The 13,075-nt window shown below is 39.3% G+C and overlaps 2 protein-coding genes across 11 annotated transcripts in view; one reads left to right on the top strand and one right to left on the bottom strand.

Moving 5' to 3' along the window:
* ZBTB25 (zinc finger and BTB domain containing 25) overlaps positions 1 to 13,075 on the top strand; it is a 63,507-nt gene that overhangs the window by 26,880 nt on the left and 23,552 nt on the right. For 6 of the 10 annotated variants that reach the window (XR_011258305.1, XM_069596783.1, XM_069596780.1 and 3 more), the window contains one exon: positions 4,218 to 4,313. Coding sequence is in view for 7 of the 10 variants with exons in the window: in XM_069596783.1 (XP_069452884.1) it covers positions 4,218 to 4,313 (96 nt within the window). In the remaining 3 variants the exon portion in view is untranslated. Of the gene's footprint in view, positions 1 to 4,217; positions 4,314 to 9,910; positions 10,363 to 13,075 lie in introns of those variants that run through there. The other 4 variants (XR_011258306.1, XM_069596786.1, XM_069596785.1 and 1 more) reach the window with 2 other exon arrangements.
* On the bottom strand, positions 3,484 to 9,776 carry AKAP5 (A-kinase anchoring protein 5). The gene is made up of 2 exons (XM_069596790.1): positions 9,119 to 9,776; positions 3,484 to 6,531 (listed from the first exon to the last, which is right to left on the bottom strand). Exon 2 carries the CDS (start codon positions 6,266 to 6,268, stop codon positions 4,982 to 4,984), a length of 1,287 nt encoding a protein of 428 aa, XP_069452891.1. The 5' UTR covers positions 6,269 to 6,531; positions 9,119 to 9,776; the 3' UTR covers positions 3,484 to 4,981.

Raw genomic sequence — 13,075 nt, 5'->3', positions numbered from 1 at the left:
GAACTTTTGAAACATCCAGCTTTAGCAGGCACCATCTGAATAAGCTTTTTTTTTGCATCAAGGTTGCTTAGTTATTTGGTAACCATACAGATTATTAACAATGTGTCACTTAATACAGAAAAAGCAACTTGAGAACAGCAAGAGGTGAGGAAAACAAGTGCTTCTATCAGGTTCATAGATGGCATCAAAATCAGAATTGTCCTTTAGGTGGAATTATTTCAGTGAAATTGAATTCAAGTTCAAGGTGTTTTCTTTCTCTTTCCTGGAGGTGGGCTCTTTTAGGCATGTCATCATAAAATCTGGCCAACACTCAGCAGAGCAAAACTTTTGATGGTGCTAACTCAGTTTCAATCTGTGATCTTTATGGTTTTAGGAAATTAATGTACTATACCATGTTTCTCTTAAAAGACCTGGGTAAATAAACATGAACCAATATAACATTTATTTTATATTAATATTCAGTACATATATTAATTCAGATTAAAACTTTTACAGAGTCTTTAATATTTGCATCTGATCCACAGTAATATAGTACTAATTTTAATGAGAAATACAAATTAGAACTTTTGCTTTCATAATAGCTCATCCAATTAACATTTTTACAGACAAAGAACTACTATAAATATGTAACATTATGCAGGCTTTTCTTCTGCACCTGTTCACAAATCAGAAAGAATATACTTTAAAACTACTTAGAAACCAAATGCTATCAAGCTGCCCCTCTATTTATATGACCAGCTGCCCGTGTGTTTATATGACCATCTCCCCACACCTGGCAAAATGAATTCCTGTCTCTTTCGTCTCCTCCGCAGTGCATCACAGTGCTGCGTCCCTGTGGCTCTTTCTTTAACCCCTGTCCCAGTTTCAGTTGCTGCTGTTTCCCAGATTGGGCTTTTCAAGGGCAGACAGCCTGTCCCCTTTATCAGTGTTTGGGATGTGTCATACCCAAAACATTGAATAAACTGAGTTCAACCTAAATTTAAGTAGTTGCTTTCTGTTACATTTTTTGTTAACTAAGGATTACAAAATAATCTTTTCAAAAATGTACCATAAAATGTACTATATACTGAAAATTTGAATTCTGTATAATAAGAAACTAAGTTACACAATAAAACATCACAGGAATTTTAACCTAAAGAACTCTAAACCTTAAATAAAGATGTTTAAAAATGCAGAAAGGGCAGCAGAGAAGTCCACCCCTAATGTATTGAGTATCAGGTGAAATTAAAAAGCAGACTTCACACATCTGAATAAAGTTGACATTAAAATGATCTTTTCAAACAATGGGATTCTGAAACCTAACAATTATGTTAAAAATTCTGTAAACTGTTCCCCCTTCAAATTAATTCTTAAACTATAAAAAAAATAAGGCAACTTGAAGTTAGAAACTTACAGATGAAGTTAACTCTGGAATTTTTGCAGAAGCCAGATTGGACTGGTGCCCTCTCACAATCTGTATTTCTAAAAGCCTTTAGCAGGAAGGTGAGTCACACATACTGGTGAAATAACGTATTCGCTCAAAAATACATCAATCGAGTGTCTAAGGCTTCACTAAATAGTAGAACAATTAAGATCACAAACTTTGTGCTGTCAAATAGATTATCTTCAAAGAAAATTATGCAGACAGTTTTCTGAAGAACTCCATTTGTGCCACATGCTTATTGTTCTTTGAGGTGGAGGAGGTGGCAGGGAACCTAATTTCGACTTGAATGTTCTTTTGTTTCCTGCTGCCTTTACTTAAATGTTACCAGGGACTATTTTTATACCCTGTAAAGTACTTTGAGAAAATGTTAAGTGGCTAGTGCTACACAAAATAGAGGAGGATTTTCTTATTCTTGTTGTAAAGCAAACTGAATAACACAACTCTCAAAAGGGGGAATATAACGTGCTGAAAAATCATCTGATAAACCAACTAGCCTTGTAAAATTCTGAGTTCAAGAGAAACTGAATCCCAGCTAATTGATGAATATTCATTAAAAGCATTTATACCACAGCAAATTTAAAGGAAAATTAATGTGTTATTAAATTGCATTTTGTGATATTTTAATACTATCAAGTGGATGTGAATTGAATAAGAACCTATTTACATTCACTTCATGTCTTACATATAAGGTCAAATTGCTTAAAATAAAAAGTATTTTATGAAAGACTCCTAAGTCATCTGATTCTTGATTATTTCTATAAGAGCAAAACAATTGACATCATCTTAGAATTCACAGTAGTAGAATTTGGCCATGTAGCAGAATAATCAGATTGAGACCAGTGCATTTCTGGATTCCTTTTTCAAACTGGAATCCTACTTACTTAATTCACCAGATATTCTCAATAGAAAAGATTGAGGAGAAACCATTTAAGAATGAATGCAAATAAAGTACACATTTCATCACAAAAACACTCAATTATAATACATTCTAACCAAATATGTATTACACCACAAAGGGAAAAAAAATAGAAACCTAGGACTACTTAGTCTTAAAAAATATTCATTACACATATTTATCTCACATGTTTTTAAAACTCCCAAATAAATATACCTAAACACTTGAAAATATTTTCAGTAACTGGTAAGTGCTCTACTTTTTGCTCATTCATGAGAAATTACTAAAAACTTACAATCAAGTATATTGGCTTGAGCCATCCTTGCAGTAAATGAAGGCAGGATTCTTCAAAACTGTAAAACGCACCAACTTTAGTCAGTTTTTAAAAAAATTGCTCACTTTTAAATATGTAGTTGCTGGTAGCTGTCCAAGTCCATTAGCACCACATATAGTGAATTTAAAAGTATTTTTAGGGAGGATGACTTAGCAGTCTTTTGTTTAAGAATTATATAATTAAAAGAAATTGATCTCTTGGGTCATGTTTTGAAAGATCCACTTTTCATCTTGCTAAACTGAAGGACTGGTAGTTTCCTTCCCTGCGCTCCCCTCCCCACAAGGTTATAAGCATGAAGGGAGGAAAACCTGGGGAAATACTTTTACACTTCAACAAAGAATCTTGCTAATAATATCTGTTATCTGGTTCAGTTCCAAAGTCACATTTTCTGCCAGAGGTCTCAATAGGTACTTAAAGGAAGAAACTAGACTCTAAGGGACAAATTAGCACATACTTTCTGTATGCAATCCATAAATAATGCAGGAAGTCACCAGATCGTTTTAAATCATCTAACGTACATTCTTTTCTTTAAGAACATACGAATACCTTTAACAAGTACCTTACAACTCAAGTGAAACTTCCTTGCTATTTCATCTACTTTCAGAGTGACACTGTTACTCAATAGGGGACTGTACAATGTGAACCCTGACCTGTGAGGTAGGGAGTGTATTGCAGTCTTATGGCCATTTCACACAAGGAAAGGTTGAAACAATTACTTTTTTCAAAAAATATGGCTATCACTGAGATCGATGATTTAAATAAATAAAACACTAGCCCTTCTTGCTATATTAAGTTCATTTTTTTGTGTAAGGGATTAGCTGGACTAAGTACTGATGAAAAAGTAAATGTTTAATATTCATGTAAAATGTTTACTGGTGTCTCTCAACACATAGGCACAATGAGGGAATACTAGCATTTAAAATATAATGTACTTTAGTAATAACTTTCCACTTTCTATTCAGCTATGTGTTTGGCTCATTCTTGAGCAAGCATGAGTAATATTTTCATGAAATTATTGTGATTTCCTAATAAATCACAATCCAACCAGTCCATTCCTAGAGGAAATCAGTCCTGAATATTCATTGGAAGGGCTGATGTTGAAGCTGAAACTCCAATACTTTGGCCACCTGATGTGAAGAGCTGACTCATTTGAAAAGACCCTGATGCTGGGAAAGATTGAGGGCGGGAGGAGAAGGGGACGACAGAGGATGAGATGGTTGGATGGCATCACCGACTCAATGGGCGTGAGTTTGAATAAGTTCCAGGGGTTGGTGATGGATAGGGAGGCCTGGCGTGCTGCAGTCCATGGGGTCGCAAAGAGTCGGACACGACTGAGCAACTGAACTGAACTGAATTGATTGTGATTTCCTAGGACTTTTACTGCCAGGTTGGCTTTGAATCCACTCTCCCCTCTTCAAGGAAAGATTGATGAATATAGTCTCCAGAGATTTAATCTTGCAAGATGAATCCTGTGTTACCTGTGATCACTTGTTACTTGGGAAGTTTGTCTTCTCCTGGATGGAAAATAATATTCCACTTTTTGTTTTTGTTGTTGCTTTTTTTAGGCTTTCAGCAGGTGATCTTGCACAAGTGGATTTACAGAAGTCTATCTGGGGTAGAAGAAAGACGGAGAGGGAAAATGCACTCCCTGTTTCCACAAGGTAATTACTTGCCTGTTTGAAGTAATTTGTGAATGGCTTTTGTAAGGAACTTGAGCAAGGCTAGAAAACCACTCATGTTTAATCAAACTATATATATATATTTTTTTTGGTTTGCAGTATTGTTTTGAGGTAAGGCTACTGCCTAGGAGTGTAAGTCCTAGGCAGTAGTCTTACTTCTATAAATCACACATTCACAAAAATAGTTCACCATATTCATCATTTCAAATAACATAAAAGTACACTGTAAAAAAAAGTTGTTGAAAACAGAATGCAATATTAACCTATACACAGTGTTGAACTATCAAAGGAAACCAGGCTTTGTGACATCAGAGGACATGAAAGAGCTTACGGCATACTGCAAGTACTCATTAAATGTATCTTCTCCCAAGCACTCTGATCTCCAGAAACCATTTTAGCAACTCCCCTGATGTCACTTTTCATTGCAGTTTGTACTGACTTCCTCCAATCCAGAAGTGGCTGCATTTCAGTGGTAGGGAGGGTTTTATAACTTGATTAATTCTTCAGCACTTGACTTCTAGGTTGGAATTGTGTTGGGTTAAATTCCAGATGCTAAATCTCTCATTTGTTGCTGAAAAAAGAAATGCCACAAATATGTAAAATAATTAACCATTAAGCTTTTGTTTTTCCCTCCCATGATCTAGAAATTGTCACTGTAGACGATTATTTATTGTATTATCATCAGAGGCCATTTCATTAACAAGCTGTTGTATAGACAACTGGATAGCATTCTTGACAAGAGAAGAAGCTGTTTCTATTAAGAGTGTTTCATATTGTTCTGAAGTTCTACCCTCAAAACCACTGTCATTAGCAAAAACCCCTACTTGCTCATTTTCAATTGAAATTAAGAATGGCTTAGGGACATTTTTAGATTTCTTAACATCAAATTCACTGATTTCAGTGTCTGTGATAATAATAGCAATTGGCTCCATTCTTTTGCTTTCTTCTGGTTTGGGTTTTTCTGCAGTGATCTCATTTTCTTGAAAATCCAATTCCTGGCTCAATTCAGTATCTTTTGGCTTACTCTCCTCAACAACAATCTCTCTACTTCCATGCTCCTTCCAATCTGGTCCACTTTCTAGGACACCATTTCTGGCTTCTTCCAGAATTTGTTGATCTGGGACTGCAGGCGAGGGAGGAATCTCAGAACCCACTGGGAGCTCCTGTTCTGTGTCCGAAGCTTCCAATGGGCTCAGTTGCTGAGGTTGAGTGCTTTGTTTTTCCTCAAGCATTTCAGTATATTTTTCAAGGATTAGAGTTCCTGTTTGAATAGCAGAATGACCCATATCTAACTCAAGTTCTACTGAAATCACTTTCTCTCCAGGAGAAGTTATGCTGTTGTTCACATTTGATTCACAGACCTCATCATCCCCTTTCTGTGAGACAGCTTCCCTTACATCCTGGGGCGACTTGCTCTTTGTTGTCTGGTCATCTGATTGGGTAAGAGTTTTTGTAACCAGATTTTCAGCCTCTTGGACTTTGACACTGCGGTCTGAATCTTCTATGATTTTGGAGTGATTACTTCTTTTCTCTCCTTTTGAGAATTTTATGCAGGGAATCTTGAGTCTGGATTTTGCCTTTTTCTTAGAAGGATTAGCATCCTCAGCATTGATTTCCGATTGCAGTTTAGCCTCAAAGGGCTTTTGCTGCTTTGAAGACTCTGACCTTTTCCTGCGTGTTACAAGGCGTTTGATTGAGGCCCAGGCCCCGCCAGGGCGCTGTGGCTGATCAGAAGCTCCTGCTTCTGGAGGACACTTCCTTGTTGCATCAGCAGCTTTAGAGCTGGCTTCGGGCTTCATTGCTTTGGCTGCTTTTTTTCTTCTCTTGAAGCAGAGCATCGATGCTTTTTCTTCCTGCCTCTCATCCTGACGTCTAACTTCTGCTGATCTCGTCTCATCCTTGCTTTCTACTTGTATTTCAGAAACTGTGATCTCCATTTTCACATTACACTCTTTCTTTCTCTAGAAAACTATATCGTCTCTTCGTTAGCAGTCTATTATGACAAAAAAGTGGGCAAAAATATCACACTGAGTAAAATTTCTTCCAGATGTAATCATTCCTTTTGTCTTACTCCATATAGTCATTTTAGGTGGTTTCTCCAGTTATACAAATGCCTACATTCTCTATTGCTTGTAATTTCACTAATTTCTTCATGAAAGCCCTTTTACTGGATAGATTTTTGTTTTATTTAAGGAGCAACCTGATAAGAGAAAAGAGGGATATTTTATTTCACCATCAGTCTATTGTTTTCTATAGAGACTATTTCAGTTGAATGCATATGAGTCTACCTGGCATATTTCCCATAAACTAATTTACTGAAATGACTGGAGAATAAAAATTGGGGTTTATTTTTGCCCTATCCAAAAGACTTCAGTGTGAATTTATTTTACTCTCTTTTCTTTGTTAAAACTTCATTTTGAGTTACTCTGCAGATCTGTTATTATTTTATCAATTCTGGAGTTGTGCTGTTTCTATGAATTATGTAATTCTCTGAATTGCAAGTTAGCAAACAAAAATCACCATCACCACAAAAAACAACAAAAACAATGAAGAGTAGGGTGATAAGCAAGATAATGTAATTTTTTATTACATGCAATAAAGAGTTCTGAAGTTGCAAAGATCTTAGAGATTATTTGAGATTATTCAAGTCGGGCCAGGTGAAAAAACCAAACTCCGGCGTGGGCAGCTGGCCTGCTGAAGGTCTCACAGTTAGATGAAGTCAGAGCCAGAGTTAGAACTGAAGACTTTGACTCTCTAATGCTCTTTCCAGTATACCATAAGGTTTCTGTTCTAAAAATGTATGTTCCATGAAGGAGGTGCTACTTTTCATACATGCTTGTGGGAAATTTAACATACTGTCATTCTCTACTTGTAAATTTGTTTGTATAATTTTAACATTTTTTTCTAAGTATCTGCTGTTCAAACATTTTCTATAATGAGCACATAGTTGAAGGTCAGAGTGAATAATAACAGTTGACATTTATTGAGCAACTCCTATGTATTAGGAAGTGCTAAGCACTTTTATATACATCTCTAATCCTCCCACATTACAGAGGCGGTGGTGCTATCACCATCTACAGATGAAGAAATTGAGGCCTAGATAGGTTAAGTAACTTGCTCTAGATTATACGGCTAGTTGATAACAGAGCTCAGATTCAACCCAAGATTGCCTGTTTTCAAAGCTTGTCCTCTGAAACTGGGCTTTAAGAGTTTCATCAGAAAAATGAATTGTTTGGAGATGCTAATCTGCACTAGACTCACTAGTCAAAAAATTTAAAAACTGCTTAATGGTCATGTAACCATAATGTAACCCATCGACTCATAACTGAACCAAGACTCAGAATGAGTTCTTGCTATTTTAAAATCAAGCTTTTGAAATTCTTTGTATTTTATTATCTTGGCTCTGGAACTAATTTGAAAGCCAAAAGTAAGTTGATAAGATAGGCAATTGGCAAACTAATTAGTGACATAAATATAAAGGTATATTTTAAAATCAATCCACAGAGTGGTATGAGGGTACCAATGAACAGAGATGTGAGGTGGTTACCTAACAAAAATCCTATGAATTTTAGATGGATGTCCTAAAATAAACAAAAGGACTCTTTCTTTGTACTGGTTTTTGTTTGTTTTTTAATGTGAATCCTTCAATGTTGAAGGTTTATTTGGGTAGCCCTTGATTCCATGAGCCACAGAAGGAACTGGAATTCTCAAAATCAGTTCATCATCTAAGTAAATATCCCCTTAGGTTGGGTCTTACATACTCCATTCCTCTGACAGAAAGACAAAGTCATCCTAGAACAATGACGAAACTAAAATATGAACATTTTTACAATGTCCCTCCTCATATGCTTCCATAACACAAGAACCACAGCTGATTATAGCTCTTTAAATCTTCTCCCTTCTTGTGAATTCTCAGCGCCTGGGAGTTTTTATTAACCAGAGGATGTAGAGCCAATAGAAATATTGAAATTTGACCATGTTTAGAAATGTATCATTTGAAATTATCCTAGATTGCCCAAAGACAACTGCTTGAGAAGCTCACTTGAATGTATATCAGATGAAGAAATACAACAGATATCCACATAAAACCTAACTGAAACGGGGAAGGTGCAGGGCAGCGGCACTAAAACTTTGCATAACACTAAGCTGCAAATGATTTGTCCTTAACCAGCGCAGACAGTTTTATCGCCTCGGCAATCTCAAAGTCCCTGTTATAATTTCCTGATAGAACCGCAAGTTTACTGCCACAGAAAATACCGCTCCCCATATTCCCGTGAGCAGAGAAGCACAGAGGCAAAAAGCAGCCGCTCTCTGGGGAAAGTGGTGAGTCTCTCCCATCTCCCGGTGCGGACCGCGAAGCTTCCTCCGGGAGGAAGGCGTCTCTCCTTCGGCTAGATTGTGCGTTTGGCAGGAGCCAGAGCGCAGGAGAAAGTACTCAAAACGGAAAATGCTGGGGCGTGGAACAGGTAACCCAGCTTCAAGTTCTCTGCACAACGATAATGGCCAGGAACTCCACAGCGTATTTCCCCCAAAAGGGCAAGGAATGAAAAAAAGCTATCAGCAACACCTGCTCCTAGGAGATGTAACACGAAGAGGTGGGCGGACAGAGCCGATGAGGGTCACTCTGGCTGGAGATGTCTGCGGGCAAACGACCTTCCTGATTCTCACCCCGGCCACCTTGGGTGGTCAAGCGGGGACCTCCCGCCTACTCTGCCACACAGGCTATCAGCGGACCGGACACCTACCCGCACCCTCTCCCCCGCAACCTCCTCGCTCTCCTCACTTACCGCGGGGTCCCTGGCAGAGGCAGGGCTGGACGCCGGGGCATGCGGGAAGCCACGGTCGCACCGGGAGCGAGCAGCCCTTTGCAGAGGGACCGCAGCCCCGCGGCGCCCCCTCCCCAGAGCGCGGGGACCGACAGGCGGCAGCACCAATGCGCGTGGAGGGGGCGGGCGCGGGGCGGGGCCGGGCTGGGGGCGGCGGGTGGTGAGGGTAGTAGATCCAGAGGTCCTGCCATCTAGCAGTTCGCCCGGCCGCCGAGACGCCGACCGTCGCTCTTCCAGCCTGGCGGCAATCCCCGCCGCGCGACCTCATACGAGAGTGAGCCGGCAGATGGGGAAGGGACCAGGGTCGAAAGCCTCCTCTTTTTTTCTCAGAGCAAAGTAGTTAAATCCAATTTTAAATGACAGGCATCCCATTATAAATCCCCCCACTGAATATTTAAGTCACAGCATACAGCACATTTTAAAAGTAGGATTCAAAACTTTGCAGTGAACCTTGTTTGGAGAGAAAATGACATTATATGAATTGATAGAGAAAGAGAAAGACAAAACAAAAACTTCATTACACCCAAACCCACTCCTGGGAAAGTTTTGGATATCAAGGTTCACGGCCAATGGGTTTCAGAACCTTAGATACAGTAGGCTCTTCTCTCCCTAAACGTCTAGAAGGCGGGTAGAAATGATGCAATGTGTGTGCCGTCGAGTTCGGAACCCAGGAACCCAGCTCCACCCATCATTTATACCTTGTATAGATTTCCAAGATTAAGTGGCTTACAAGTTACCCTTGTTTCCCCTCAGTATGTTCCTGCTGCTGCTGCTGCTAAGTCGCTTCAGTCGTGTCCGACTCTGCGACCCCACCAGGCTCCCCCGTCCCTGGGATTCTCCAGGCAAGAACACTGGAGTGGGTTGCCAGTGCCTTCTTCAATGCATGAAAGTGAAAAGTGAAAGTGAAGTCGCTCAGTCGTGTCGGACTCTTAGCGACCCCATGGACTGCAGCCCACCAGGCTCCTCCACCCATGGGATTTTCCAGGCAGGCAAGAATACTGGAGTGGAGTGCCATTGCCTTCCCTCTCAGTTAAGTGGGGGGTGGAGAACTGGAGCCCTGTTCCTCACAACTCCAGTCCTGATCAGAGGAAGGGTACTGGCATTATCTACTCTCCTGCCTGACTGGAGGGTAGATTCAGCTTAAGTATTGTATATTTTCATACATTTTGAGTCTTTATTAATAGATTCTTAAACTTTAGTGAAAAGCATCGTAAGCATTTATTTGTACACGTAATCCATTGTGTGCTATACATTAACACCAATGAAAGGTGTTGCAGTGAGTGACATGCTTTGGGTTTAATATGACCTACAAGGGCACTCCTGGGAGCTCCAGAGCTGAGGTCCTCTAGTATGCTTGGCTCCTCTCTCCTCCTCTGGCCCCTCCCATGCACACCACCCAGATGAAGAACTCATTAAGATGGAGGGAAGAATTTCTGAAAAGTAGTTGTATTTATTTCTTTTCTTTTATAGGATCATGATACTTTATAGGTAAACCTCAGTTACCCATTTGGGAATGTTTTTCCAAGTATATATTTTACCTTTGTTAAGATTCTATAGCTTTATCTGAGACTTATTAAGCAAAGAACTATTAGCACACAAAGGTAAAGATGAATCTTATCTGTCAAGATCTTAGAGACAAAAGCTGTAAAACAGGAAAATCCATAAGCATCCAATTTATAGTAATAATTAAGAATTCAATTTATCTTTGTTTATTCAGCAAATATATGTGAAGATGTCTCAGATGGGTTACTGACCCTGCTGTCAGTTTTGAACTTTAAACAAATCAAAAAAATCTATGCCATTCATAACTAACTGAGATGCTATTATTGAGATACAAATTTTCTCAAATCTAGCAGATTTGGGAGTTTGCAGCAATTTCAAGCAAAAATAAGATGAGCTTATCTATATGAAGACAGGGTAGAATAGCTGTCTTATTAGGAAGTAATTGGAAATGAAATAAGCAACAGATGAAAACAATAAAGGTCATCTTAATGACAGAGATCTTATTCCATCTGCTTTTCTTAAAAAAAAAAATTACTGAATAGTGGTTTGGGGTAAGAGGTGAATTGATTTTGTATTTGAAGGGCAGATTTAAGGTGTATTACATATAACTCATCTCCAACCTCCAAGACACACATAGTATAGAATCATAAATAAAATACTGTAGTGTGGTTTTTCTTTAGGATATAACTAGAACCCAATGCAAAATAAGAGTTTCAAAAAATATATCCAGTACCTCATACATGAAAGAAACCTGTCATCCTTGAACTCATTTAAGTGACAGTTAGTAAGCTATTACCCATATCATTGTCTGCTATTCCATTAGTAGCTTTTTATTATATAATGAGAAACAGGCTCTAAATATATCTTCAATCTGATGAGAAATTACCCTACCTACAGCTTATCTTGGTAATATCACCAGATACACTGTGCCAATAAAATCGCTTGCTTATTTATCTGATCTCTACAGATGATACCATTTCTCCCATTCTAGTCCCTATCCACCCACAGCCTGGGTCTGCAGTTACCAAAAATGGTTTATAACTCCTTGGTCATAATTCTTACATGTTATGAGACCTCCTGGGAATAAGCCCTCCACTTCCCTTCCCCGGTACACCATTAAATGAATATGGCTGCAGCTCTCTGCTGGTCTGATCTGTTTCCAGGCACCACCAGGGTTGCTCCAGCCAACGTAAACTTGACACTAATTCAGCTGCAATCTGCTTTACTTGACAGCACATAAACATTTTCTTCCTTGAATTGAGAATGTATATACATCTTCATTGCACAGCAAGCCTCTGAGGTGCAGATCTGAGGAGATGCAATCTGTTTATCAGTAACATTATGAATATAGGGAGGGAAGCCATTAACCACTCAGGGTCAGAGCAGGGACAGGGAGGTCGGTGATCTTGAAGGATGCCTAGGCTCACTAGTCCTTCTCTGGCCACACTGACTATTCCAAAGCCACTAATGCTTGGCAGTAAGTCTTGAGTTCAGGTCTTCAGATAGCCTGCAGTTATTTTTTGTTCTTTATGCCTTCTCTTGAGCTTGGAATACTGGGTAAAAAACTATTTATTTATTATATTCAAAGTAAGTCACTCAGTCATGTCATACTCTTTGTGACCCCATGGACTATATAGTCAATGGAATTCTCCAGGCCAGAATCCTTCTCCAGGGGATCTTCCCAACCCAGGGATTGAACCCAATTCTCCCACATTGCGGCTGAGCCACCAGGGAAGCCCATTTATGTATTAGGGCTTTGTTTATAATCTTTGTCTTCCCACCAGTTGGGTTCAGTATTTCTAGAAATATTAAAGATTAAGCCCACATGGCTGGGACTTCCCTGGAAGTCCAGTGGTTAGGACTCTGTGTCTTCCACTGCAGGGGCCACGAGTTTGATCCCTGGTCTGGGAACTAAGACCGCACAAGTTGCGTAGCACAGCCAAAACACATATACGACAAACAAAACCCACATGGCTTTTGGTGATATGAGAAAGCCTAAATTTTTAAAGATGATCTTCAGGGCACTTAGACAATACACTGCTTTACTCTCCTGTTTACCAACTGAATTCCCAGCAGGTCCCATTCCAGATGAGATTTTACAGGACATAAAAAAACAAAAACAAAAAACACTGGAAATAGTGAACTCTGTGCAGACGGCCCCAGTGATGCTTTCGAACAGGAACTGACAACATCAGTGTGTGTGTGATGTGCCAGGAAGCGTACAAAGCATGATGGAGCCGGGGCTCTTGCTTTGATCCCCTCTGCCATATGCCCACTGCTGTCGTTTCTTTAGACTGTGAAACTGACAGTATTACAACACTGATATGAACAACCTAGGGGATTAAAAATAATCAAACCAAGGACACCAGGAAAAACGCTGCTCTGCAATGCTAACTGAGCAGCACTGGCACCAGT

Source organism: Ovis canadensis, chromosome 7 (assembly GCF_042477335.2).
Source record: "Ovis canadensis isolate MfBH-ARS-UI-01 breed Bighorn chromosome 7, ARS-UI_OviCan_v2, whole genome shotgun sequence".
Taxonomy (NCBI): domain Eukaryota; kingdom Metazoa; phylum Chordata; class Mammalia; order Artiodactyla; family Bovidae; genus Ovis; species Ovis canadensis.
The sequence above is the reverse complement of the archived record's forward strand: the minus strand, read 5'-3'. Positions and strand labels throughout refer to the sequence as shown.